Source organism: Chanodichthys erythropterus, unplaced genomic scaffold (assembly GCF_024489055.1).
Source record: "Chanodichthys erythropterus isolate Z2021 unplaced genomic scaffold, ASM2448905v1 ctg000380_np12, whole genome shotgun sequence".
NCBI lineage: Eukaryota > Metazoa > Chordata > Actinopteri > Cypriniformes > Xenocyprididae > Chanodichthys > Chanodichthys erythropterus.
Genome location: NW_027125659.1, coordinates 49641 through 76854, shown reverse-complemented (window position 1 = coordinate 76854; position 27214 = coordinate 49641). Strand labels below are relative to the sequence as shown.

General features: G+C 39.7%; 1 protein-coding gene and 24 non-coding genes across 29 annotated transcripts in view; 15 read left to right on the top strand and 10 right to left on the bottom strand.

Annotated features, from left to right (window-relative positions):
* Positions 1 to 16691, top strand: part of LOC137016155 (cyclin-dependent kinase 19-like) — a 30365-nt gene extending 13674 nt beyond the window's left edge. For all 5 annotated transcript variants that reach the window (XM_067380759.1, XM_067380760.1, XM_067380762.1 and 2 more), the window contains exons 5-13: positions 3122 to 3179; positions 3939 to 4070; positions 4146 to 4289; positions 5435 to 5504; positions 6043 to 6115; positions 6676 to 6773; positions 7408 to 7486; positions 11060 to 11275; positions 13094 to 16691. In XM_067380759.1, coding sequence (XP_067236860.1) covers positions 3122 to 3179; positions 3939 to 4070; positions 4146 to 4289; positions 5435 to 5504; positions 6043 to 6115; positions 6676 to 6773; positions 7408 to 7486; positions 11060 to 11275; positions 13094 to 13207 — 984 coding nt within the window. In that variant the 3' untranslated portion in view covers positions 13208 to 16691. The remainder of the gene's footprint in view (positions 1 to 3121; positions 3180 to 3938; positions 4071 to 4145; positions 4290 to 5434; positions 5505 to 6042; positions 6116 to 6675; positions 6774 to 7407; positions 7487 to 11059; positions 11276 to 13093) is intronic.
* A 4204-nt stretch (positions 16692 to 20895) lies between these two features.
* On the bottom strand, positions 20896 to 20967 carry trnad-guc (transfer RNA aspartic acid (anticodon GUC)). The gene has a single exon. It is a non-coding gene; the product is annotated as a tRNA-Asp (tRNA).
* Positions 20968 to 21225: 258 nt separating this feature from the next.
* trnag-ucc (transfer RNA glycine (anticodon UCC)) lies at positions 21226 to 21297 on the top strand. The gene has a single exon. It is a non-coding gene; the product is annotated as a tRNA-Gly (tRNA).
* Positions 21298 to 21398: 101 nt separating this feature from the next.
* On the bottom strand, positions 21399 to 21470 carry trnad-guc (transfer RNA aspartic acid (anticodon GUC)). The gene has a single exon. It is a non-coding gene; the product is annotated as a tRNA-Asp (tRNA).
* Positions 21471 to 21633: 163 nt separating this feature from the next.
* LOC137016179 (U5 spliceosomal RNA) lies at positions 21634 to 21748 on the top strand. Its single transcript, XR_010894151.1, has one exon. It is a non-coding gene; the product is annotated as a U5 spliceosomal RNA (small nuclear RNA).
* Positions 21749 to 22054: 306 nt separating this feature from the next.
* Positions 22055 to 22126, top strand: trnag-ucc (transfer RNA glycine (anticodon UCC)). The gene has a single exon. It is a non-coding gene; the product is annotated as a tRNA-Gly (tRNA).
* A 101-nt stretch (positions 22127 to 22227) lies between these two features.
* trnad-guc (transfer RNA aspartic acid (anticodon GUC)) lies at positions 22228 to 22299 on the bottom strand. Its single transcript has one exon. It is a non-coding gene; the product is annotated as a tRNA-Asp (tRNA).
* Positions 22300 to 22557: 258 nt separating this feature from the next.
* On the top strand, positions 22558 to 22629 carry trnag-ucc (transfer RNA glycine (anticodon UCC)). The gene has a single exon. It is a non-coding gene; the product is annotated as a tRNA-Gly (tRNA).
* A 101-nt stretch (positions 22630 to 22730) lies between these two features.
* On the bottom strand, positions 22731 to 22802 carry trnad-guc (transfer RNA aspartic acid (anticodon GUC)). The gene has a single exon. It is a non-coding gene; the product is annotated as a tRNA-Asp (tRNA).
* Positions 22803 to 23060: 258 nt separating this feature from the next.
* Positions 23061 to 23132, top strand: trnag-ucc (transfer RNA glycine (anticodon UCC)). The gene has a single exon. It is a non-coding gene; the product is annotated as a tRNA-Gly (tRNA).
* Positions 23133 to 23233: 101 nt separating this feature from the next.
* Positions 23234 to 23305, bottom strand: trnad-guc (transfer RNA aspartic acid (anticodon GUC)). The gene has a single exon. It is a non-coding gene; the product is annotated as a tRNA-Asp (tRNA).
* Positions 23306 to 23468: 163 nt separating this feature from the next.
* On the top strand, positions 23469 to 23583 carry LOC137016178 (U5 spliceosomal RNA). Its single transcript, XR_010894150.1, has one exon. It is a non-coding gene; the product is annotated as a U5 spliceosomal RNA (small nuclear RNA).
* Positions 23584 to 23889: 306 nt separating this feature from the next.
* On the top strand, positions 23890 to 23961 carry trnag-ucc (transfer RNA glycine (anticodon UCC)). Its single transcript has one exon. It is a non-coding gene; the product is annotated as a tRNA-Gly (tRNA).
* A 101-nt stretch (positions 23962 to 24062) lies between these two features.
* Positions 24063 to 24134, bottom strand: trnad-guc (transfer RNA aspartic acid (anticodon GUC)). Its single transcript has one exon. It is a non-coding gene; the product is annotated as a tRNA-Asp (tRNA).
* Positions 24135 to 24392: 258 nt separating this feature from the next.
* Positions 24393 to 24464, top strand: trnag-ucc (transfer RNA glycine (anticodon UCC)). The gene has a single exon. It is a non-coding gene; the product is annotated as a tRNA-Gly (tRNA).
* Positions 24465 to 24565: 101 nt separating this feature from the next.
* trnad-guc (transfer RNA aspartic acid (anticodon GUC)) lies at positions 24566 to 24637 on the bottom strand. Its single transcript has one exon. It is a non-coding gene; the product is annotated as a tRNA-Asp (tRNA).
* A 163-nt stretch (positions 24638 to 24800) lies between these two features.
* LOC137016177 (U5 spliceosomal RNA) lies at positions 24801 to 24915 on the top strand. Its single transcript, XR_010894149.1, has one exon. It is a non-coding gene; the product is annotated as a U5 spliceosomal RNA (small nuclear RNA).
* Positions 24916 to 25221: 306 nt separating this feature from the next.
* Positions 25222 to 25293, top strand: trnag-ucc (transfer RNA glycine (anticodon UCC)). Its single transcript has one exon. It is a non-coding gene; the product is annotated as a tRNA-Gly (tRNA).
* Positions 25294 to 25394: 101 nt separating this feature from the next.
* On the bottom strand, positions 25395 to 25466 carry trnad-guc (transfer RNA aspartic acid (anticodon GUC)). Its single transcript has one exon. It is a non-coding gene; the product is annotated as a tRNA-Asp (tRNA).
* Positions 25467 to 25724: 258 nt separating this feature from the next.
* trnag-ucc (transfer RNA glycine (anticodon UCC)) lies at positions 25725 to 25796 on the top strand. Its single transcript has one exon. It is a non-coding gene; the product is annotated as a tRNA-Gly (tRNA).
* Positions 25797 to 25897: 101 nt separating this feature from the next.
* trnad-guc (transfer RNA aspartic acid (anticodon GUC)) lies at positions 25898 to 25969 on the bottom strand. The gene has a single exon. It is a non-coding gene; the product is annotated as a tRNA-Asp (tRNA).
* Positions 25970 to 26227: 258 nt separating this feature from the next.
* trnag-ucc (transfer RNA glycine (anticodon UCC)) lies at positions 26228 to 26299 on the top strand. The gene has a single exon. It is a non-coding gene; the product is annotated as a tRNA-Gly (tRNA).
* A 101-nt stretch (positions 26300 to 26400) lies between these two features.
* trnad-guc (transfer RNA aspartic acid (anticodon GUC)) lies at positions 26401 to 26472 on the bottom strand. The gene has a single exon. It is a non-coding gene; the product is annotated as a tRNA-Asp (tRNA).
* Positions 26473 to 26635: 163 nt separating this feature from the next.
* Positions 26636 to 26750, top strand: LOC137016176 (U5 spliceosomal RNA). Its single transcript, XR_010894148.1, has one exon. It is a non-coding gene; the product is annotated as a U5 spliceosomal RNA (small nuclear RNA).
* A 306-nt stretch (positions 26751 to 27056) lies between these two features.
* On the top strand, positions 27057 to 27128 carry trnag-ucc (transfer RNA glycine (anticodon UCC)). The gene has a single exon. It is a non-coding gene; the product is annotated as a tRNA-Gly (tRNA).
* Positions 27129 to 27214: the final 86 nt, after the last annotated feature.

Here is a 27214-nt window from a genome sequence, read left to right as displayed (position 1 = left end):
ATTAATTTTTAATGAATTTAAAAAACTACAACATATGATGAGATATGGGTGATTTATGGTCAGGCAGGATTATGCACTGCGCAGATGCTCTGGATCTGGTAAAGTCTGACAAAATGATAAAAAAACATAATCTACATACTATATGTCTCCATTTAGTGAAGGTGTTTTGGCCTATTTAAAACATGTTCCAACCATGCATGCAAATTGTTTTACATAAGAAGACATTTTACAGTCAAAGTAAGAAGAAAGTGAAGTTGTATTTTGACTGCATTAGGCTCTTTGTTTCTGGTTTTGTTGCCGTGACAGACACAGAAACACAATTGAGTCCATCACTGGATCCTCCATCTGAACTGAACTAGAATATGTTCAGCTGCTGTTAATGGTGACTGATATGGATTGAATCCAGTGGAAAGTGTCACAGTCTGATTGTCTCTCCACTGTTATGTAATCCCATCAATCCCTGCTGTGTGTGGATCAATAGCATACTCTGTGTCATTAACCCAGTTGTAAAAGAAATAGACTTTTTTTAGACCTCTCAACAACTGACTTTCGAGAAACCCATATACTTGTATTTTTTTTTTCATACAACAATATTGTATAAACTATATATGTCAAGCTCCAAAAAGAAGCGAGAAGTCACTTTCAGCTATAGTTATATGTAGAGGAGATTTGAAGTTTCTTCAAGAATCCTCCTTTTGTTTTCCATTGAAAATATAACAGCATATGGATTACATGAAGGTGCATTGAAGAAAAGAGAAAAAAAAAACATTAAATTATCAAAACAGTCAATGACTGTCAGCTATGGCTGCCAAACAAAAAACATAAAATTAAAGTTAAAAAAAAAAGTGTAAAAAACTTTCCCTAAATGTTTTACAGGAAAACACTGGTATTTTACAGGTATTTCCTGAACTGTTCTGATCAAACACCTTTACTTAGAAAAAAGTCAAATGACTGTCAGCAGCGACCGCCAAACAAAAAACGTAAAATGAATGTAAAATATCCTAATTTACATAAAGTGCAAAACGTTTTACAGGAAAACACTTATTTCACAAGTATTTCCTGAATTATTACTAACAAACACATACACTGTAAACTGCAAATCTCTCGCAGCTAATCAGAAATAACACACATGCATTAATGTAACTATATGTCACAACTACACAGTTACAGCCTGTGAAATAAACATGCAGAATAACATTAGTGTTTCCTGATCTCCTGGACGGAAGCACAATGGAAACCCTTAAAATCCCAACAGAACATTAAACAGTAACAGATCTCAGCATCTTCACTTATTACAATCTAGACTTTATTTCTTTCTTACTAAAGTTCTTCTTGAGAATTAACAGAAGTTTCGATGTTGATGATCTATTGAAAATAATAAAGTTTTGTGTGTTTCTGATAGATTGTTATGGCCAAAAATGCAAGAGAAACTCTGATCAGATGATGTTGGTAGTGTAGTAGTCTGATTCACTGATACCAAGTCCAAACTCTGATTAAATTATTTAATATCAGTTGTTAATTTGACATGCTAATACTCCTGCAGTCTGTGAAAGATTTTAGTCATTATGCAGAAAATGTTTTGACAGGATCATGCCGACTCTCGCAGACATCAAGAATCAGCGTATGAATCTCAAGAATGTTGACAGTCAACAAAATATTCAGATAAACATCAGCTCTAAATGTCACAAACAACTAAAGTCACAAAAAGCTTTGCTTGTCAGTATTTTTGATGTCTCTGTGCGCCTAAAAAGACTCAAAACATTTTCTGTATAATGACTTAAAAAAAATCAGAATACAAGATTGTCATAATACTGATGCCACAGTATCATACGGCTGCTGTCAATCTTGTGAAATTAACAGCTAATGTACTCAGAAATTTGACTTTAAATGATATTAGTAAATCAGGCTACAGCATGATGACACAGCATAAAGGGTTGGATTGATACGAGGGTTACTAACTGATAACACAAAGCTTGTTTTTGGGTGAACTCTCACTTATTTGTGTTATATTTGGGTGAAAACGTTAATGTTTTGTCTATGCTGTTTCAAACTGAATTTAATTAATTTGAAGGTTTATTCCTTTTGGGGTTTGTAATCTGTTGACACATTGGTAATACGTCATTTCACAGGCATGACTAGGAGATGCATTCAGTGGTGTTTATTCGTATTCATATAAATGGCAATTACTGAAAAACAATTTCTGCTTTTCTTTTTTAACAAAAGAAAAAATGTTTTAACATTAAAAAGATTTCAAATTTCTTAATGATTTTAAGTGAAGGAATGAGATGGCAGTGTGCTGTCGATTGAATTACAGAATCCTTATGGTTGCTGTTCCCATAGCAACACACCCTCATTAAGGCTCGTAGAAACTCAAGAGTCTTGGAATAATTAGAAGACCCCATTACTTACTGATGCAACAGTCCTTCATCCACAGTTATATCATCTGTGCTTTCCTGTCTGGCCATTTTATTTGATTATATTTCAAGGTAAAGCATATAATTTCTGTGTTAGTGGCACCAAACAAAATTGTGAATAAAAGTTTATAAACATACAGAAAACAGTGTCAAAATAATTTGTGATCTCTTGAAAACATGGCAGAAAAATGGTGCTGCTAGTACTAAAATAAATAAATAAACATTTGTTATTATGAGAATCTATGAAATATAGCGTGCTTTATTATAATTGTAAAGTAAAGTAAGGTTTCCTGTGGTTATAAAGTTTGGCATAGAAAGTATATTCACTTCAACATGGCCTGCAGAATTAACAAGAAACTCAAGAGTCTCAGAATTAAAACTCAAAATTAACGTTCAGTAACAGCAGTGAAGTGGATATTTTGACTTGCATAAATATTATAATAAAGAAGACTTCTCTTACGATAGCTGCGCACCTGCAGCTTCCCACTGAGACTGAACATTTCCATAAACAAAACAGATGTCGTGTCTGTATGGCTCACGCAGCCGCTGAGAAGTCATGACTTAATCAAGGCAAAAATCTGAATTATGTTGAAAATGTCTGCCTCTGTCAGTAGCATCCATTTGATGAGGTTGTTTTGCACTAAAAGTTCACTTGTATTCTGAGAGCAACAGATATTAGTGTTTCATTTGTGACCTTTCTTTTTCAGAAACCTGCCAATATCCTGGTAATGGGGGAGGGTCCGGAGCGAGGAAGAGTCAAAATTGGTAATAAGCTGTACTGGCTACATTGGATTGCAATATAATTATCAGGGCTATGTTAGTTTTAGTGCAAAATGCCTTTAATTAGAGTTCTGCAGCAAATTATCTGAGGAAATGGGATATATTATGTAATTCTGCTGAACCTTTCTATCTTTTTTTCCTTTCCTTTTTTGGCCAACTTTATTTTCTCTTTAGGTGATATCGCCAAGCTTTAGAGAGCTCAGGCGGGCTATAGGTTCAGTCTGGGTAAATGTGCAGCCATTGTCTTACATAAGGCCCTATTCCGGGTGATGACTGTTGAAGGCTCTGGACGCTATTTTTATCACCAGTGGAATTTGTTATTGTGTTTGGTTACACTGTGGCTTTCAATGTTTGCTTGAGCATTGGAGCCACTTCACTTCAGCAGAAACTACTAATTATTTAATCTCTCACTGGTTATGACACAATTTTAACTCCTCTTGAGTTTTTGAAAATAGCAGCATTTCCACTTTGATATGATAATCAAATGATCTCTTGAATGTTTTCAATACAAATTTACTATTTTTTTATTACAGTTATGACACCGCATTGTCACTATCACTACCCCTGAAACCACCTGTCCAGAGACCGTAACAAAGTCCTTAAAATGCAAACAACAACTGGTCATTATTAACAGATAATCTTATCTTCCTCTGTAAATGAAAAGCTATGAAATGTTTTGCAAACAAGTGAGTACCTGTGATCAGAGTGGAGATATGTATGTGTTCATGTGTTTGTGTGTCATAGCTGATATGGGTTTTGCTCGACTGTTTAACTCTCCGCTGAAGCCTTTGGCTGATCTGGACCCGGTGGTCGTCACATTCTGGTACCGAGCACCCGAACTCCTGCTCGGGGCAAGACACTACACCAAAGCAATCGGTAAGTTATGCATTGTGTGTATTTCAGGCTGTGCATTTCTTTGTCATCCATATTTAATATTCTGTTTCATTTTAGATATTTGGGCAATAGGCTGTATCTTTGCGGAGCTGTTGACGTCAGAACCAATCTTCCATTGTCGACAAGAGGACATAAAAACCAGCAATCCTTTCCATCATGACCAGTTAGATCGCATATTCAGCGTCATGGGCTTCCCAGCAGGTGACTGACACTTATCCAGCCTCTCTCTAGCAGCAGCATGTTTCCATTACTTTTATGGTCTGAGCATTTAGTAGAAGAAAGTCGTACTTGCTCTGCAGCAGCAGCGGTGAAGCAGATCTCGTCCGCCGAGACCAAACCTCTGTATCGCTAATTTACTGTTTTGAGTCTTTTGTTTTACCTGTTTTGTACACTGATACCAGACTCGTCATTCATTTGACACTATGAATGATATAGTTTTGTGGGTTTATCTGAAATAGATTATACCACAATAATGGATGAAAATGAACATGGAAATGATACATGGTGCAGCATATATGGACAGAATACTCTGGAAAGATAGCAGTTTATAGAGTGCTATTATCAGACTTTCTGCCCATCTAAGAGTTCTGTTCGTTGTATAGACGTAACTCAGACAACACTAGTTGCGTAGTTAGGTCTACTCGTGGATTTCTATTTGGTACTAAGCGTTGTGAAACTCCCAGGGAGTAGCTTCTTTGTTTTTGGTCCTGTCCCCAAATGACCACGTTTAATGTTTAATGTGATTTTAAAATTACTCGTGCCATGATGTACGTTATTATACCGCCCACCCTAAGTGCAGGGCAGGCAGTGTGAAACAATCTTTAAACATTTCGACTTAGAAAATTATAAGCTGTTATATGCACAAGTACAACATAAATATATCGGTTGCACTTTATTTTACAGAATGTGCACTTACAATATACATAATTACCTAAGAAAGTACTGGGTAATATAAGGTAATTACATGGGTTAGGTTTCGGTTTAGGGGTAGGTCTGGGGGTTAGTAACTAGTTATTACCCACTTATTGTAAGTATAATAATTACATAGTATGTACATGTGCAACAGGACTGTAAATTAAAGTTCCACCTATATTTCTGTTTCTCTGTTGAGTGATTCATGACCCATAAGCAGTGTTCTTTGTACATTATCCTATTAAATTTTAGGATGTAATGGATTAATGCTTAGAAATATGGGAATACAGGTAGGGTTATGGGTAGGGTAGTGTTAACAGTGTTATTACAGTTGTAACCAATGCAGGTACATTAAATGTAAGTACAGTGTAACAAATGCTTATTTGATTCTTAGCCTTGTGCACTATTATATAATGTTTATTTGTGATTCCTAGATAAAGACTGGGAAGATATCCGGAAAATGCCAGAATATCCTACTCTACAGAAAGATTTCAGAAGAACCACGTGAGTGCTGTGTTTTTTCCTGAGTAAAACCACATTAACAGATCAGAAATCAGAAAGCAAGGCAAGTGTATCATTTCAGTCCTGTACAAAAATGCAAAAAACAAAAACAAAATGGTATGTGCCCATCCCAAAAAAAAAAAAAAAAAAAAAGAGCAGGTGTGTGACCAAAAACATCCAAGAAGGCCTTCAAATAAGTACGAAATAATAGCACAATGCTCTCAAACATTTTATAGTAGACAAAACAACGTGACAACTTGAAAGTCTTTAAATACTTTCGCTTTTCTGTGAAAGTAAGTTGTTGATGTCTTCCCTTTTTCTTTTCTTGTTCAATAACAATAAACTGTAAAGAGGGCAAATTATGTTTCACAAGATCAAAATGGTTGGCAATGTGATTCTCTTCATCGTACAAAGGGTCGAAGTGTTATTTTCTCTACCATTAAAATTGTGTTCTGCCCTTTTGTCCTTTTTTGTATATCTAGATGTTTATCACTGAGTGTGTATGACCATTATATAGTGATTCTTCAGATGTGTTTTACAGATATGCCAACAGCAGTCTCATCAAATACATGGAGAAACATAAAGTCAAACCAGACAGCAAAGTGTTTCTATTGGTGAGTCTGTTGTACACTTCAACTTTTCCCAACTTTTTTTTTTATAAACTAAAACTATATACTTTTATAAAAGAGATATAATACTGTGCAAACCTCTTAGGCACATGATATGCTTCACAAAAACATGTCTTTTAACATGGCTATCTATGTATATCCTTTGCTGTAGTGTTCCAGAAGTACATTTCAATTTAAGCCTTTTGTATGAAGGAGTCCTACAGCAGATATTGGTTTATTGGTCCACACAGAGATCCGATCCCACCATCATCGAGTCAATCTAGGATTACATGAAGATACAGAAGCAGTTTTGTTGTTATGCAACTCTGTATTGGAGCGTCCCTTACATAAACAACTTTTGTGGCAAAAACAGAAATCTGTGTATCTGTGTTTAGCATCCAGACGTCCATAAGAAACGCACCTGTTCGGGCTTATTCTGTCAGGGCTTTCTGAACACCAAAAGCTCGATTATGCGACTTTGGTTTTGCACATACTTAGTAAGTCATTGAAAACAGAGCAGAAAACAGATTGTGGCAGAAGTAGTAATGAATATTAATCTAATCCAGCTCCAGAAATTGCTGACTATGGACCCCACCAAAAGAATCACTTCTGAGCAGGCACTGCAGGACCCATATTTCCTGGAGGACCCTTTACCTACATCCGAGTAAGACTCATCCCACTCCCACACACATTTAGATGCATGGCGAGTAATCTCGAAGAAAAATCAGATTTGTGGACACTTAAACGCCGCACCCGTATGTGTTTGTTCAGCATGTACGTTTCTAAGCCATAAGCATTTCTAGGTAGTCTGTCCTCCCTAAAGGCTTTCCACTTGATGTAGAAACAAGGCTTTGGGGATTTGCTTCCATTCAGGACTGCCACCGGGTGATGGTTCTTGCTTTCAGTGCGTTTATCTCATTCATGTTCAGTGTGGCTCAGGCCAGTCTAGTTGTTTCACACCAGACTCAGACATCAGATCATTTCTTTATGGATCTCACTTTGTGAAGTGTCCTGTTAGAAGAGAAAAGGACCGAATTCTTCAGTGTTATTCTGTGCCATGAGATTTGCCTTCAGGAACATAGCCAAATGCTTTATTTAGAAGGGGGTGTCTGCTTGCTGTAGGCCATGTGTTGTAGCATACCACAGATATTTCCTGTTTTTCCTCTTTTAAGCAGCTTTTATAGCAGCTTAAGCATAAACGCTAGCTGTTCACCTGTTATCAGTTGTTCAAATTTATGAGAAACAGTTGCAGTTCCTATAAAAAACCAGTAAAATATTTTCTTTGTGTATGTTTTAAGTGTATTTGCAGGGTGTCAGATTCCCTACCCAAAACGAGAGTTCCTAAGTGAGGATGAACCAGAGGAGAAAACAGAGAAGGTAACAATGCCTGATTAAGAAACTTCAGTTTTTCTCACACTTCATCCAGTTCTGATATGTTTTTCAGATGTGATCTTTAGCACTGACTTTACACTCTGTAATTTTGTAAGAAATGAAATCAGATCCTTTTGTTTTCATGGTCTAGTCAGTATCCATTACATCTACATTGGTTGCTATAGTTATAGCACTTAAGCGTCAGAGCAACGGCAAGGGACACAGGTATGGAGGCATATGGGTATCCAGTTTGAAAAGTAGTATGCAAAATGGCACTGTGTTTCTGTATTTAAATTTACATTTTCCATACCATACGTGCATTGTTTGGAGCAAAATGATTATTCAACATCAATAATATAATTTACATTTGCTATTTCCTACACTAGTTTTAACATTTATTTCAACATATATTTGAATGTTTTATAAGTTGCAAAATTAACATGAAAATGTATTACAGAAATTATTAAATATGTTTAACGTGTTTAGGCTAAAATGAAATTTAAATGTTATTTTTCTTAATTGTATTTACACTCACAGTTAAAACACTTTTCATTTAACATCACGTGATCATTGTAGCAAAATTCAGTGTGGATTTGAAAATGCATTCCGAGCCGATCACGTCACGTTTAAACACTGTCTACATAAGAGCCGGCGGCCGAGATGAAGCTGTTCTCGGCGGGTACATGAGCGCTGAACGGCCGCTGACGGCCTGGAGCTCGCATCTCCGAAAACATCTGAACAAACTGTCAAATAGGCGCTGTGTTTATATATAAGTCACATATTTGAGGTCTAAATAACTACATTATCACCTAAAAAAAACCTCTTAAAACTACATTCTGTGACACAGCAACAGTAGTATGTGTAAAATGATGGTGGTTTGCTGGTCCGATGTGACACTCACTGCGAGAAATGCTGCAGATTGTTAAGATCAGTAAACAAATTGCTTCTAACTATACTGCACTCTTACAGCTCAAAGTGACCATGCTTTTTTGTCTAAGGCTGTGGAGAACATTTCCACATAAAATTACAGCCTTCACCTCCACTAATACTTATTTAACGTCATGAATTATTTGTTTTGTTTGGCATTTTATTTGGGGGTGTTGGAGTGACGTTATTTTGATACAATTACAATGCGTACATAATTATTTTGCTAGTCGATATTCCGATCATATTTTTTTCCAGGTCAATTTGACCAAAACCACATCAGTCTTAACTACTAATATTTTTTTTATATATAATCATAATAATTAAGTGATATATAATAATAAGTGATGTATAAGTGTTAATGAAAAAAGATTTAACACAGTGAAAAATCAAATTATTAATTGCTTAATATTAAAAATGATTAAATCTTTTCAGACGACCAACAACTGAACACATTTAAAGTTGCATGTGGGTCTCCGAGAAAAAGTATACCGTATATTACTTTAGATGAAAGCATCTGCTAAAATGACTGCTTTCTTACCCTTCCTGCAGCTCATTTCTCATGTTACTCATTCCAGTGGAAGCTGAGTGAGAACAGAGGGAACAGCAGATCGCAGCGTTGTTAAGCTGTGCACTTGGGCAGTGAAGGATGAAATGTATCCAGGCAAAAGGCAAACAAATGCAAACAAACAAACACTCGCAGCATAAAACAACCAACTCACTTCTGCAATGCTTGACTGAGCCAATATTTACTTTTACATTTAGTGACTTTAGCAGCATCATATCATGTTCATGTTTTTCTGGGTAGCACAATATCTGGTTGGCAAATGAACCTTGCAAACACACATCCATTATTATTACCTACAGATCTGGATTGGGTTCCTACCACATAAAGGCCCTTATTTTCCAAAGATTTACCCGTACGATAAACGCGCACACATGACAGCACACGCAAAGCTGATCTACTAATAGTAGGCTACTTAAGACCGCATCTTTCATTCTAATGTCATCACATACCCAGTGCATTCAAGTCGGTATTTCAGAATTTCCTGTTAGCAGTTGTTTTGTTCAAAAGTATATTTATAAGATAAAATCATAACTAGCTTTGACAGCCTCAAACCGCTGCAGAGCGGCATGTCGATAAATTTAATTGTTTGATATTTTCTACATATAATGTAGTCATTGAGCTGACCTTTTATGATCTTACAGATTCAGTTGATTGATCACAGATATTTTACAGCAGAAATGTATGTTTTTAATTAGTGTTCGACTGATACAGATTTTTGCCTGTATCTTAGAGAGCAGGACGGTCGATAGACAATATACATGATATCACACTATATGCATTCTATATGCAAATTTAACGAGTCAACGAAAGCAACAGATATGCATTTTATTTATCATAAGCTAATTTCAAAATCAAAGACCTCAATAAGAGAGAGAGCATCATCAGTAAGATCTTTGAGTCTCAGTGCTTTTAATGAAGATGACTGTGTTTTGAGCATCTGCAATTTACTTTCAGCTTCATTTGCGGCCGTTTGTGCGTCTGCTGAGGAGATACTCGGCTACTCCTCTGCGGTCTATGCATGATGCTGTATATCTTGCTATATTGTCATATTTTTATATTTTCATATGTTTATTTTTAACATTTTGGGAGTAGTAAAGTTTATAAATGTGTTTTCAGAGCCAGATGCATTTACACTTGTCCAGTTTTGTCTGGAATGCGTCTCAGACCACCTCCTGAAGTGATTTGAGGGATCGGATTTAAATCCGTCTCGAAAGCGTTTCGCAGGGCATTTACACCTGGTATTTTCATGATTAGATGGAGATCTCATCAGAGAAACCTCATGAAGTGACCAGGTGTAAACAGGGGCCTAGTGAACCTAAAGTTAACATCATCACAAAGAAAATAATACATAATACTCTTCACAATTTTCACAGTTTTGGTGGTCAATAACAATATTTATTATCAAAGAAAGATTTCTGTGGAAAACTACAGAAAAAGATAATTAAATGTTTTGTTTTTGTTTTTCTTGAAAACAATATGTCTACAGTAAATATTTGAAAAAAACACCTCAAGCTAACTTTTTTGTGAATTATGGTACTAGTTTTTTTTTTTTTTTTGTCATTTTAAACATCACTCGTTACTGTTGCGATACTGCAAAATGCGCATTAAAACAGGGTGATGGAAACATATCTAGTGACCATTGGCCATCGGCCTGTCCTGTCAAGCCCTGCATTTAGATGTAGCGCGTCAATTCTCTTCACGTGGCTTTAGCCTCTCTCTCTCACGTTGAGTGCGCGTGTGTGAGAGAAAGCAACAGAGGGGGCGCTGTCAGCCAAGCGATGGCACATAAAGCTCAACAGGCAACGAAATTATATGTATATCTAATTTTTTGCCTCTAACTCAATCACAGGCAACCGAAATCGCACAATTTACTAGCCATTGGCTCATTAAAGATTTTTAGTCGTCACCTAGTGTGAAATTTAGAGGGTTGCATTGTTTAATATGGTCATACAAACATTTTGGTGTTTGTTATTGTGAAATAATACAATCCAGAAAAGAACTGTGTCTGTAAAAGTGTCAATCCAGTTTCAGTGCTAAAAAAACAAAGATATCATTCAAACCACAGTGATATTGTGTGTTGCCTTTAGAATCAGACGCAGCAGCACCAGCAGACGGCTGCGCAGACGCAGACACAAACACAGACACAGCAGGCTCCAACCCAGCAGAGCTCAGCGCAGACAAACGGCACATCAGGCACTGCAGGGGCCAACACGGGCCCCTCCCTGCAGCACGGACAGGACCAGGGGCCACCAAACAAAAAACCTCGCACCTCAGGAACCAGTGTTCTTCAAACAGACTACCAGGTAAGAGGTCTTTGAACTGCAAATACCACTTCCTGTTTCCAATGAGAGACAAAGTGGTCTTTCTCAAGGGGGCATGTTCAGTTCTTAGGACGTTTTTTTGCCTCATAGGAGACATATGAAAACTAAAATGTGTAATTCCAAGGCTTGGTGACTGACATACAAATGTAAATTCCCAAATCGTGCAGGATAACTTGTATAACATTTGTTCCTGTCAGCTCAAGTGCTGCTGTCATTAAAGCAAAAGACTGACATTTTTTATATATATTTATTTGTTTGTTTGTTTGTTTGTTTGTCCCCAAAGGGCAATTCGTTTTGTGGCAAGACCAGCATACAAACAAGACCATTTACAATGCATTAAAAATAACATAAAAACAAACAAACCTGCAAAATAACACACAATAAAACAACCCAAGACATCAACAGGCCCAAACAATATCCCACTACCTGCTGCCCCCTGCTGCCAACATGCCTGAATTTAACAGAGAAATATCAGTGGGAATGAGTGAATGTCTGTACCGGTTACTCCTAACAGAGGGAGATCTAAACCGAGATCCTGAGGGTAAAAACGGAAACTCAGAATAGAGAGTTAAAATGGACGGGGCTCTGCTGAATACCTTATTTTTAACAGAGTAGTCTTTGCCTTCATACTAAGACTTCCATACCAGCATAAGTCATCAGGGACCTGTCGACATAAACTTGCCCTTTTACAAATCATATCCACATTGAAATTAAAATTCAACTTATTATCAATCCCACGTCTCAAATACTTAAATGATTCCACAACCTCAACATCCAGTTGTTCTTTTTAAAGCCAGGTGTGATTTATAACAGTCCTTTGAGATTGTTGCTTGTCAACCTGTACGAACGTGATCGAACGTGATGAATGTCAGACTGTGAGATCTCATACGGTGCAGTCCAAAATTACAAAATGAATGATGTTTGACAGTCATATACACACACAATCTGGCACACGTTGTAATCCGCTGTTACATTAGTCTGCCCTGAACAACAGACAAACACTTGCTCTCTTAAAGGGGACCTATTATGCCCCTTTTGAAGAGATGTTAAAGAAGTCTCTGATGTCCCGAGTGTGTATGTGAAGTTTTAGCTCAAAATACCCCACAGACAATTTTTTATAACATCTTAAATTTGCCACTAAACTAAAACACCGTTTTAGTGTGGGTCCCTTTAAATGCAAATGAGCTGCTGCTCATGGCCTATGAGGGCGGAGCTTCAAGAGCTGATGCTCAGAGCTCCAGTGACAGAACAATCTCACGCACTCATAATGTCCGAGTTGATAAAGCTTAATACAACTTATATATGTATAGATAACTTGTGTGTTTGTACTGGTAACCAGAAAATATGAGTTATGGTAACTTAATTTGACAAAATGGAAATTGAAATTAGTTCAGCCATCATAGAGGTGTAAGTAATATTCATTAAGTTAAAAGAAGACTCAGTTACCAAAAACATTTGAGTGATCTTTTTTGATTATTCAGAGCCACAGGTAATATGCTGTCTCCCAGAGTAACTAAGGCATAGTAACCAAATAGTACAGATTACTAGTTATTTTATTTATTAATTTTTTTTTTTACAATCAAGTTCAACAAATTGTTGTATATGCAGTCAACTAAAAATGTTAATTAGGACATTTTTTTAGGCTTTACAGTGTATATAACAATATACAATAAATAAACAAGACCCATAATATTACAGTTAGCTTTCAGCTCAAATTACATACAACAGATAATTAATGTTCAATGCTTACTTTTTTATAATATTTTTAACTTTTTTTTTTTCTCATTTTTTTCATTACAGCACTCCAGTTCTCGGCTCGGTTACCAGAGCAATGTCCAAGGCTCCACCCAGTCGCAAAGCACTATGGGATATTCATCCTCATCTCAGCACTCTCATCAGTCTCATCGATACTGAGACTCTAAAACATACATGAGCACTTAAAAGAAATATTAACCACAAGCATAAAGCCAGGCGAGTCAGTGTTGTTATTCGAATAAAGGTCGGGATCTGTCCCAATATAAACATAAAACCAAGTTTATTCCAATACAAAGCCTCCTGCCATCCTACAATCCTCAACAAATGCTACTCCAATCAAAGCACAACTTTGCAAATCCCTTCCCTCAAACACCTCTGAAGATCCTAATCCATAATCAACCATCAAAATCAATATTTCAACAGTATTTCAGTACATTTAAAAATTCACCAGCTCCAACACCAACCATACCTTCTGCTGACTGTTTTCACAGTCGTCGTACCACCGTTACACCTAACCACTTTTGAAATGATCAGCCAAATGCTATTCAGGTCGCAAGGCTTGTTGCAATGGCTGGTTAATGTTGTGTTCCTCTGACAGACTCGCAAAAAACCTTCTTTCTTCAAGGGTGTCACAGCCACCAAATCTCGTTCCAGTCAAAAGTAATCTGTCCGTCCTCACTGAATGTGAATTGCTGCATGACATGACAGAGATATGTAATGTTTGATGTAGAGTTATGATTTGTTATGATATGATCAGCATCACAGAATAAAAACCTAGTGATCAGTACAGTGTCCTGTCGCGGTTGTGCTGGTTAGGATCAAATCTCGGATTAACTTGGAACCGACAGGAAGTAACTAGGTCTGATGTTGCATTGTTAGGACATGGCAGTAGGATGCAATTCATGGAATTATTTTACCCTGTAAATGTATTTGATGGTCCGTTCGGGACTGATATGTGTGCTTACGACTGAAAATCGGCTCGTGGGACATCGGCCTAATGCATAGTCAGTAAGATGAACCAAACGTTATTGGTTGCATCTCTGGTTGATTCTACCACCCATTAGTGTTGGTTTATCATCTCAAGCCTTTCTGAGACGCCCCATGTAACACCTGAAACTAATCACATAGAGACATCTACGATATATAAGCAATTGTACATAGGAACTGAAATCCCCTTTTATCTTTCTCCTTCTCCTCTCTCCCAGTAAAGGGAGCTGCCTGCATGTACGGACAGGAGAGCAGAGACTGGATTTTTGTAACATATGTGTGCATATTATAAAGACTGAAGAACAAAGAGCACTTACTGAGAGAAACGAAACCCAGCATGACTCTGTGTGAGTGGAGAACATCTCTCAGCTATCGTGCACCACTGCATTACTACACACATCTTCTTTTGTGTGTGTGTGTGTGTGTGTGTGTGTAATATACACTCACAGAAACGAGTGTACGAGAGGAAACCCTGAGATGTTCATTTTCATCCCTTTTTTTGCTTTAGTTACATTAACAACCAATAAAAATAACATCAGCTATCAAAGAACAAGGACATGGTTTGCTCTTTCTCTTTTTTTGCAGAAGAACATGTTTTAGGATTTTGGTCAGGACTAAAGTCCCTAAGTGTGTGTGTGTGTGTGTGTGAATGAATTTGCACATGAATTCACTTAATGTGTGTCTCATTATCTGGGGCAGCTAGCAGTTGAACTGCTTCTGTGACTGTTATATTTCCTGTGTGCTGTTTATTTAGTGTTTTATATGCTTTTATAGTCTGTTTATTGTTTTGAAGTGCAGTTATTTCTTTGTGTTATTTGAGCTCAGTAAGTGGACTGAATTATAGCGCTGAATCAAACAAGGGCAACTGATTTGATTTGCTCCTTTGGCAAAGCTGGAGACTTCAGCTGTATTTCTTACAGATCGTTCCTAGCTGTCTTTGAAACACTGAAATTGTGTGGGGTGATAGACAGCTGCAAATCATTCCTGTTGCACAATTAAGCAGGCAACGGGGGGGAAATACGAGCTCAGTCGGGATTTTAAGGAAATCTTGAAACAGGGTCTTGTTTGAAGCTTTATGAAAGTGAGTCACTTTAAAAGACCCAGAAGGATAATGTTACCTAAGTGTATTGCAGTCACCCAGCACGAATTGTTGAGACTGACAATTGATTTCAACCAAATTATTCACAGAACAATGTAGCTAATGGTCAGTTGCTGCCATCATACTCCTGAATCTCTCTTCTGTCCCATCTTAATATTTGTGCATTCTTTGTTTTCCTGCAATGTGCTTTGTATTTCTCGTGAAAGTGAACAATTTTTTTTTTTTTTTTTTTTCACCACTATTTTCCCATCCCCTCTTCTGGGTTTCTTCACACATCAAAATGAAGTGTACATTGGGTCAAAAAATCTGAAACCGAATTTCTTTTTCTTTTTTTTTTTCTTTTTTTCTGAGGATGTGACACAAAGTATACATATTTCAGATTCTTCATGCTTCTGACTGTGTGTTTATCAAAATTTCTGATATTTATAAGTCTCAAACTAGGATAACAGGGGGATGGATTTTTTTATGTCCAGCCACCATTGTCTGAAATAATGAACATTAGTTTCATATGATGTTTTTTTTTTTATTTTCTTTAAAATAAGATGATCTATTGTACAGTGTAGTTGGTGTCATATCATCAGTTTATAGTATTTAATCCCTCTTCCTGGACATTTCTTTACTGTTTTATTCAGTTTGCCCATATTTTGAGCAGAATCAACTACAATTGCAAATAACAAAATAAATAATGACAAACACGTTGTTTCTGTAGATTGTGACATTTACATGTGAATTTACACTGAATAACATTTTATTTTTTCAATGAGAAACCTTTGGCATCATAAGACTGACATGAAGGTCATGAGAATTTTACAATCATGAAACTTTACATTTACATTTATTCATTTTGCAGACTCTTTTATCCAAAGCGACTTACAAATTAGGTATACAGCAAGCAATGTGTCGTAAAGAGGCAAATAAACACAAGAAGTGCTCAAATAACAAAGTTTTAGACATTGCATAGAGTAGAATAAGCTGAAATAGGGAGCGATTAAAGGAAAGTGACAGCATAGATTTATGGTGAGTTTTAAGTGCTCACAGAAGTGATGTTTATGTTGGGTCAAAATTTTGTCATGTTATGTTGAAAAATTATTACATTATTTGTAAAAATATATTGATTATTGAATTGTTACACTATATTGTAGATATTTTGAGCACCTAACCTGAACCCTAGTTCTAACCATTTATCAATATACTATAATGTAAAATATTATAAAACTTGTAAAGGCAGAAAGTACAATTAATTAACTAATCACAAATATTCCAAGTCTTCCAAGGTCAAACAAATGTTTTATATGAGAAAAATACCTAAATTTGATCGTCATCCCCATCCACGGTAATGCTCAAACCCCACATGCGTACAAAAATGACACTAAATGCTGCTTGTGGCATCTCTGTCGTGATGCAGGTTTCTCCTGGACATTCATCAGTATCAGACACAGTGAGAATAAGTTGTCCATGGCCAACAGGAAATGAACATTTACAGTGATATAAAAAATCTGCTGTAAAAACACGCTTTAACCAGCCTAATCTGATTTTTGGTTATTAGCTGTTATAAGATTTTCTCCCAGCCTGGCCAAGCTGGTGTTTAGCTGGTTGGTTGATTTAAGATTTTTTTCAGCAGGGAGTTCTATGCAAAAAAAAAAAAAAAAAAAGTAAAATCTTACAGAAAACTTTCAATTGTTCTAGAAATTTTCACAAAACTTCAGAATGTATTTTATAACCTACAATTGTTCTATGGAATCACTGAAGTGAATCAAGTTTTTTACATAGATGTTTAGAAACATATTTTACCTTGCTTTGTCATATAACTCGATATGTCCTCTTTCTTTCCTACTGTAAAAGACCACACTATATATATATATATATATATATATACAGCTATGGAAAAAAATTAAGAGACCACTCCAAGTTCAGAAATCAATGTGAAGTGGTCTCTTAATTTTTTCCATAGCTGTATATTAGTTTCATCTGCCATTGTTTTTCCTCCCCTGCTGTTCCACGACTGTCAGAATAGACCCATTTGTGGGCCATGAATCCCCACTTGAGAACACTGGTTTAGAGATTTGGCTCTGCCATTTGGTGAGGCAGTTCTTTGCCGTTTCTACCGGTAAAGTCACTTTTTGAGCAGACCAGTAGTTCACTGCAGCCTGTCTTATACAACTAATTACAAGTTGGATACAATTTTTATATTATGGTGTTTTAGAAATAAGAGTGCTTATCTTTCTCTCCTTTTTTAATCTGAAAAATCTCATCTTATGGATGTTTTCTTTTTCAGTTAATTTTTTATTGTCTTCTGGAGATTGTGTTTCTGTCTTTTAAATACTGCTTTTCTTGGTAATAATGGTGTTATTTTGAATACAACTGTTTTGTGATTATGATTGGTATTTAAGAAATCAGCTTGATTCTCTACAGTGATGATCTGACAAGCTTGAAAGAGGAACCCATATATTATTGTCCTATTTATAATTCTTACTCCTACAATGATAATGCTTTCTGAAACAGGCTTCAATGAATGTTTTTAAAGTGAGTTTTATATGTACAGCATTTAAAATGATTGCCATGTTATGATATGTTGCATTGTTATGGAATTTTTTAGTGGTAAATGTAAAGAATTCCTTATATTTTGTTGATGTTGGTTTCTATCTGTATCTATCTATCTATCTATCTATCTATCTATCTATCTATCTATCTATATATATATCTATATATCTATCTATCTATCTATCTATCTATCTATCTGTATCTATCTATCTATCTATCTATCTATCTATCTAATCAATCTATCTAATCTATCTATCTATCTATCTATCTATCTATCTATCTATCTATCTATCTATCTGTATCTATCTATCTATCTATCTATCTAATCAATCTATCTAATCTATCTATCTAATCTATCTAATCTATCTAATCTATCTATCTATCTATCTATCTATCTATCTATCTATCTATCTATCTATCTATCTAATCTATCTAATCTATCTAATCTATCTAATCTATCTAATCTATCTATCTATCTATCTATCTATCTATCTATCTATCTATCTATCTATCTATCTATCTATCTATCTATCCACCGACCCGTTTTAGAGGTACTATTATATTATGTCCTGTCAGACAGTCATCTGTCCCTGGTGTTACAGGCTGACTAATTACAGTAGTTGAGAACTGACAGTAGTGGCACTATACACACATAAATCCAATTCTTACAAATTACATAACATGACATTTTTAGACGTGGGATTCTGTCTCACATTGATTCCCTTGTATTCTTATGTGCAAAAATGCATTTTTCAAACTATTTCTTCATTATTTCAGTGTACAAATGACTGTTATATAAGAAAATATGTATATTTATTTTATATTCTATATTGTAATAAAATCCCTTTGCTTCATGTAAGAGTTCTGCTTTATTCAATGAATTGTATGATACATTTATTTTACACAAGTATATTGTGCTGTGCACATGAAAATTTCAGATGTGATGGCAGTCAGGTTTGCAGTCAGGTTTACAGTCAACTCATCAAAGGATCATGATGTTTTTACAGTATAAGACTTCTTTTTACTAGGTTTTATTGAAAGTTTAATGTATTAAATGCCATCAAAAAATCATCTAACACCATTAAATCTAAAGTCTCTGATTAAAACGTGTTATTAAATGGTGGACCTTGATTGTCTGGTCAATGTTCATGTGTTCTTTTCAGGGCCGCGTCCTGCTACTAATGTGTTACAAGCCTTCTCGCTGACCGCACAATAGTCGGCATCGGCCTGAATCCACGCGTCAGCGTTGGTGTTATAGTGGTGAGCGTAGCTGCCTTCCAGCGGGAGGCCAGCCGCGCGTAGGTGTAGAACTTAGCCAATAGGAACTGAGGAAATTTCAGGGAGGCGGGTCAAAAAAATACACAAAATTAGAGGTTCGAATCCCGCCTCGACCACAAAATGAATTTGTAATAGTTTTTCATCTAGATACAATTTAAGTACGATTCACATATAATAAACGAACTTTGTGCACAAAGATAAACAAAACTGGTAAGAATTGTTCTTGTGTAGGATGTATAAAATGTACATTGATCTTAATAAACATTTACATTAGAATAGGGTATAGTTATCTTTAATACAGAAAATATTTTAATATGAATAATTGAAAAGAACATTTTGATCATGTTTTAGACCATCTTTTTTTTTTTAAAAGAGATTCACATTATATTTGTATAACTACAGAAAACCCATATATGAAATATAACCCAATAAACACCAAAAATAGCAAGTTTCTCATTTTATTTATAGTACAATAATATACATATTATATATATAACTGAAAAAGGTAATAAATACAGTACAATACTAACCAAAATGTATAGTAATTAAATAAACAAACATTAATTAATTATAGATTAAACATTAACAACTATAATAAAATCTAAAGTTGTGGAGAACACAGGAAAAACAAGAAAAATATGTATTTTTAAATAATGTACAGAGTTTAATAGTAACAGTTAAATTAACAATTAGTGTTTAAAAATCTGAGCAAGATAAAACAACAATGTAAGTCTATAAAATAAATAAAAAACAAAACAATAAAATTCACTGCAAACAAGGCAAATACTTCTTTTTATTTTATTGAATAAATGAAAATAAATGAAACTTTTAAAAAACATAGATTAAGCAACAATAATAATGATAAAATCTAATGTTTTGGAGAACACAGGAAAAATGTATTTTAAATTCAATAATTATGTACAGAGTTTAATAGTAACAGTTATTAACATTTAGTGTTTACAAATCTGAACAAGATAAGATAATGTAAGAACAATATAACAACATGCTTAAGAAATATTATATGTAAAAAATTCTTACAGATGACATACAAAGTATTTACAATTTCAAAAGATTAAAAGTAGCACTTTCCATTATCTATATAATCAGAGTTTTGAAAAAATGTTAAAAACATTTCTATTGATAAATGTAAAAAAAGATGCATATAACACAGTAAAAGCTAAGTTGACTTTTTTACATTTTACAAATCATGCATGGACCAACATGGCATTCTAAAGTTAAAAAAAACAATATCCATAACAAACAAGAGTTATATTTTTATGATACAATAATTACAATATATACAATCAAACCAGGAATCATGAGTGCAGTCACTTTCCTTTTTCTGCTGCCCATCTCTTCCTTTCAGCCTCATAAAAGGAAGACTGACAGAACTCTCCCCAAGTCATCTCATGAGTCATCCCCTCTGTCTGATACAGGGAGAACACTCTGGCAGGACAATAGACGTATTTCCCTGCCACACCAGGGAACCCAGCATGTATGTGTGGACTCTGTGGGCCTTGTTTGAGTGGCCTGTGGCAGAACCTACAGAGGCGACCAGTGGGGTGCTGCTCCATGGCCTTTCTCTTTTTCCGTTCCTCCATTACCTGTCTTGCCTCTGCAGAACGCTGCTTTGCGGCCTGTAGCTCTCGGTTAAAAAGATGTTTCAGCAAAGTCAGCAAACGGCATTCGAGGATTGGTGAGGCCTTCTGCTGCATACATCTGGTGTACCTTTGTAGAGCAGTAAAAGTACTTCACGTTCCCAGACTGATGAAAAAAAATGAATGGAGGTTCCATCAACATGGCATCTAACCCCACTAAAATCTCCATTAAAGCTCGGTAGGTCAGGTCAATAAGTTCATGCGGTTACGACGGCCGCCCGCGGGCCCCTGCTGCGGCAAAAATCAATTTGTACGGGTCATTGGGCAGCAGCAAAGGTAGAGGTCTCCCCGTCGGGGAATCGAACCCCGGTCTTCCGCGTGACAGGCGGAGATACTGTCCACTATACTAACGAGGAGCTGCAAGGGGCATGCCGATTCCCTGATCCGCGCAGCTGCTTGGTCAAAACGGTGTAAATCCCAAGCAAACTCAGCCAAAACATGCATAAAAACACCTTTTACACACCAGCTGCAAAGGTTCTACTGAAAGTGTAATGTGTTAAATGCCATCAACATGGCATCTAACCCCACTAAAATCTCCATTAAAGCTCGGTAGGTCAGGTCAATAAGTTCATGTGTTCCCTTCAGTACCGGCATCGGCCGGCGTCCGAGCGTCAGCGTTGGTGGTATAGTGGTGAGCATAGCTGCCTTCCAAGCAGTTGACCCGGGTTCGATTCCCGGCCAACGCATCGCTTTTGGCTCGCGCCGCGGTTACCACGGCCGCCCGCGAGCCCCTGCTGCGGCAAAAATTAATTTGTACGGGTCATTGGGCAGCAGCAAAGGTAGAGGTCTCCCCGTCGGGGAATCGAACCCCGGTCTTCCGCGTGACAGGCGGAGATACTGTCCACTATACTAACGAGGAGCTGCAGGTGGCACGCCGTCGCTACCGTTCAAAAATCTGCACGATGACCGGCAAGTGACCTGCTGATGAAAAGCTTGCTGGCAGGAGTTTGCATCCTAGATTACCCTCGGTGAGCAGAGCAGTATAGTAGAGGGAGAACGCAGGCCCGAGAGGGCGGAGTCACAGCTCGAGTTTCTCTTCATTGTCGTATAAATCTTTCGCCTTTTACTAAAGATTTCCGTGGAGGGGAACATTTGCGAGTGTTCCGTATTTTTGGGGGCTCTGCTCACGGCAGAGCTGCGCAAGAGTGTTAAAAGCAGAGCGTACAAAATCCTTTTGCAAACCGACTGCAAGTGTTTTTATGGGGAGTGAAATCTGTCGAACGCAAGCCAGCATCCAGCTGACTTCCATGCATAAAAACACCTTTTACGCACCAGCTGCAAAGGTTCTACTGAAAGTGTAGTGTGTTAAATGGCATCATAAAAACACTTTTTACACACCAAACAAAGAGCTGTTTAGTTCTTCTGCACCCGCCCGCTGCTAATGTGTTACGAGCCTTCTCGCTGACAGCACAAAAGTCGGCGTCGGCCGGTGTCCGGGCGTCAGCGTTGGTGGTATAGTGGTGAGCATAGCTGCCTTCCAAGCAGTTGACCCGGGTTCGATTCCCGGCCAACGCATCGCTTTTGGCTCACGCTGCGGTTACGACGGCCGCCCGCGGGCCCCTGCTGCGGCAAAAATCAATTTGTACGGGTCATTGGGCAGCAGCAAAGGTAGAGGTCTCCCCGTCGGGGAATCGAACCCCGGTCTTCCGCGTGACAGGCGGAGATACTGTCCACTATACTAACGAGGAGCTGCAAGGGCCATGCCGATTCCCTGATCCGCGCAGCTGCTTGGTCAAAACGGTGTAAATCCCAAGCAAACTCAGCCAAAACATGCATAAAAACACCTTTTACACACCAGCTGCAAAGGTTCTACTGAAAGTGTAATGTGTTAAATGCCATCAACATGGCATCTAACCCCACTAAAATCTCCATTAAAGCTCGGTAGGTCAGGTCAATAAGTTCATGTGTTCCCTTCAGTACCGGCATCGGCCGGCGTCCGAGCGTCAGCGTTGGTGGTATAGTGGTGAGCATAGCTGCCTTCCAAGCAGTTGACCCGGGTTCGATTCCCGGCCAACGCATCGCTTTTGGCTCGCGCCGCGGTTACCACGGCCGCCCGCGAGCCCCTGCTGCGGCAAAAATTAATTTGTACGGGTCATTGGGCAGCAGCAAAGGTAGAGGTCTCCCCGTCGGGGAATCGAACCCCGGTCTTCCGCGTGACAGGCGGAGATACTGTCCACTATACTAACGAGGAGCTGCAAGGGGCATGCCGATTCCCTGATCCGCGCAGCTGCTTGGTCAAAACGGTGTAAATCCCAAGCAAACTCAGCCAAAACATGCATAAAAACACCTTTTACACACCAGCTGCAAAGGTTCTACTGAAAGTGTAATGTGTTAAATGCCATCAACATGGCATCTAACCCCACTAAAATCTCCATTAAAGCTCGGTAGGTCAGGTCAATAAGTTCATGTGTTCCCTTCAGTACCGGCATCGGCCGGCGTCCGAGCGTCAGCGTTGGTGGTATAGTGGTGAGCATAGCTGCCTTCCAAGCAGTTGACCCGGGTTCGATTCCCGGCCAACGCATCGCTTTTGGCTCGCGCCGCGGTTACCACGGCCGCCCGCGAGCCCCTGCTGCGGCAAAAATTAATTTGTACGGGTCATTGGGCAGCAGCAAAGGTAGAGGTCTCCCCGTCGGGGAATCGAACCCCGGTCTTCCGCGTGACAGGCGGAGATACTGTCCACTATACTAACGAGGAGCTGCAGGTGGCACGCCGTCGCTACCGTTCAAAAATCTGCACGATGACCGGCAAGTGACCTGCTGATGAAAAGCTTGCTGGCAGGAGTTTGCATCCTAGATTACCCTCGGTGAGCAGAGCAGTATAGTAGAGGGAGAACGCAGGCCCGAGAGGGCGGAGTCACAGCTCGAGTTTCTCTTCATTGTCGTATAAATCTTTCGCCTTTTACTAAAGATTTCCGTGGAGGGGAACATTTGCGAGTGTTCCGTATTTTTGGGGGCTCTGCTCACGGCAGAGCTGCGCAAGAGTGTTAAAAGCAGAGCGTACAAAATCCTTTTGCAAACCGACTGCAAGTGTTTTTATGGGGAGTGAAATCTGTCGAACGCAAGCCAGCATCCAGCTGACTTCCATGCATAAAAACACCTTTTACGCACCAGCTGCAAAGGTTCTACTGAAAGTGTAGTGTGTTAAATGGCATCATAAAAACACTTTTTACACACCAAACAAAGAGCTGTTTAGTTCTTCTGCACCCGCCCGCTGCTAATGTGTTACGAGCCTTCTCGCTGACAGCACAAAAGTCGGCGTCGGCCGGTGTCCGGGCGTCAGCGTTGGTGGTATAGTGGTGAGCATAGCTGCCTTCCAAGCAGTTGACCCGGGTTCGATTCCCGGCCAACGCATCGCTTTTGGCTCACGCTGCGGTTACGACGGCCGCCCGCGGGCCCCTGCTGCGGCAAAAATCAATTTGTACGGGTCATTGGGCAGCAGCAAAGGTAGAGGTCTCCCCGTCGGGGAATCGAACCCCGGTCTTCCGCGTGACAGGCGGAGATACTGTCCACTATACTAACGAGGAGCTGCAAGGGGCATGCCGATTCCCTGATCCGCGCAGCTGCTTGGTCAAAACGGTGTAAATCCCAAGCAAACTCAGCCAAAACATGCATAAAAACACCTTTTACACACCAGCTGCAAAGGTTCTACTGAAAGTGTAATGTGTTAAATGCCATCAACATGGCATCTAACCCCACTAAAATCTCCATTAAAGCTCGGTAGGTCAGGTCAATAAGTTCATGTGTTCCCTTCAGTACCGGCATCGGCCGGCGTCCGAGCGTCAGCGTTGGTGGTATAGTGGTGAGCATAGCTGCCTTCCAAGCAGTTGACCCGGGTTCGATTCCCGGCCAACGCATCGCTTTTGGCTCGCGCCGCGGTTACCACGGCCGCCCGCGAGCCCCTGCTGCGGCAAAAATTAATTTGTACGGGTCATTGGGCAGCAGCAAAGGTAGAGGTCTCCCCGTCGGGGAATCGAACCCCGGTCTTCCGCGTGACAGGCGGAGATACTGTCCACTATACTAACGAGGAGCTGCAGGTGGCACGCCGTCGCTACCGTTCAAAAATCTGCACGATGACCGGCAAGTGACCTGCTGATGAAAAGCTTGCTGGCAGGAGTTTGCATCCTAGATTACCCTCGGTGAGCAGAGCAGTATAGTAGAGGGAGAAGGCAGGCCCGAGAGGGCGGAGTCACAGCTCGAGTTTCTCTTCATTGTCGTATAAATCTTTCGCCTTTTACTAAAGATTTCCGTGGAGGGGAACATTTGCGAGTGTTCCGTATTTTTGGGGGCTCTGCTCACGGCAGAGCTGCGCAAGAGTGTTAAAAGCAGAGCGTACAAAATCCTTTTGCAAACCGACTGCAAGTGTTTTTATGGGGAGTGAAATCTGTCGAACGCAAGCCAGCATCCAGCTGACTTCCATGCATAAAAACACCTTTTACGCACCAGCTGCAAAGGTTCTACTGAAAGTGTAGTGTGTTAAATGGCATCATAAAAACACTTTTTACACACCAAACAAAGAGCTGTTTAGTTCTTCTGCACCCGCCCGCTGCTAATGTGTTACGAGCCTTCTCGCTGACAGCACAAAAGTCGGCGTCGGCCGGTGTCCGGGCGTCAGCGTTGGTGGTATAGTGGTGAGCATAGCTGCCTTCCAAGCAGTTGACCCGGGTTCGATTCCCGGCCAACGCATCGCTTTTGGCTCACGCTGCGGTTACGACGGCCGCCCGCGGGCCCCTGCTGCGGCAAAAATCAATTTGTACGGGTCATTGGGCAGCAGCAAAGGTAGAGGTCTCCCCGTCGGGGAATCGAACCCCGGTCTTCCGCGTGACAGGCGGAGATACTGTCCACTATACTAACGAGGAGCTGCAAGGGCCATGCCGATTCCCTGATCCGCGCAGCTGCTTGGTCAAAACGGTGTAAATCCCAAGCAAACTCAGCCAAAACATGCATAAAAACACCTTTTACACACCAGCTGCAAAGGTTCTACTGAAAGTGTAATGTGTTAAATGCCATCAACATGGCATCTAACCCCACTAAAATCTCCATTAAAGCTCGGTAGGTCAGGTCAATAAGTTCATGTGTTCCCTTCAGTACCGGCATCGGCCGGCGTCCGAGCGTCAGCGTTGGTGGTATAGTGGTGAGCATAGCTGCCTTCCAAGCAGTTGACCCGGGTTCGATTCCCGGCCAACGCATCGCTTTTGGCTCGCGCCGCGGTTACCACGGCCGCCCGCGAGCCCCTGCTGCGGCAAAAATTAATTTGTACGGGTCATTGGGCAGCAGCAAAGGTAGAGGTCTCCCCGTCGGGGAATCGAACCCCGGTCTTCCGCGTGACAGGCGGAGATACTGTCCACTATACTAACGAGGAGCTGCAAGGGGCATGCCGATTCCCTGATCCGCGCAGCTGCTTGGTCAAAACGGTGTAAATCCCAAGCAAACTCAGCCAAAACATGCATAAAAACACCTTTTACACACCAGCTGCAAAGGTTCTACTGAAAGTGTAATGTGTTAAATGCCATCAACATGGCATCTAACCCCACTAAAATCTCCATTAAAGCTCGGTAGGTCAGGTCAATAAGTTCATGTGTTCCCTTCAGTACCGGCATCGGCCGGCGTCCGAGCGTCAGCGTTGGTGGTATAGTGGTGAGCATAGCTGCCTTCCAAGCAGTTGACCCGGGTTCGATTCCCGGCCAACGCATCGCTTTTGGCTCGCGCCGCGGTTACCACGGCCGCCCGCGAGCCCCTGCTGCGGCAAAAATTAATTTGTACGGGTCATTGGGCAGCAGCAAAGGTAGAGGTCTCCCCGTCGGGGAATCGAACCCCGGTCTTCCGCGTGACAGGCGGAGATACTGTCCACTATACTAACGAGGAGCTGCAGGTGGCACGCCGTCGCTACCGTTCAAAAATCTGCACGATGACCGGCAAGTGACCTGCTGATGAAAAGCTTGCTGGCAGGAGTTTGCATCCTAGATTACCCTCGGTGAGCAGAGCAGTATAGTAGAGGGAGAACGCAGGCCCGAGAGGGCGGAGTCACAGCTCGAGTTTCTCTTCATTGTCGTATAAATCTTTCGCCTTTTACTAAAGATTTCCGTGGAGGGGAACATTTGCGAGTGTTCCGTATTTTTGGGGGCTCTGCTCACGGCAGAGCTGCGCAAGAGTGTTAAAAGCAGAGCGTACAAAATCCTTTTGCAAACCGACTGCAAGTGTTTTTATGGGGAGTGAAATCTGTCGAACGCAAGCCAGCATCCAGCTGACTTCCATGCATAAAAACACCTTTTACGCACCAGCTGCAAAGGTTCTACTGAAAGTGTAGTGTGTTAAATGGCATCATAAAAACACTTTTTACACACCAAACAAAGAGCTGTTTAGTTCTTCTGCACCCGCCCGCTGCTAATGTGTTACGAGCCTTCTCGCTGACAGCACAAAAGTCGGCGTCGGCCGGTGTCCGGGCGTCAGCGTTGGTGGTATAGTGGTGAGCATAGCTGCCTTCCAAGCAGTTGACCCGGGTTCGATTCCCGGCCAACGCATCGCTTTTGGCTCACGCTGCGGTTACGACGGCCGCCCGCGGGCCCCTGCTGCGGCAAAAATCAATTTGTACGGGTCATTGGGCAGC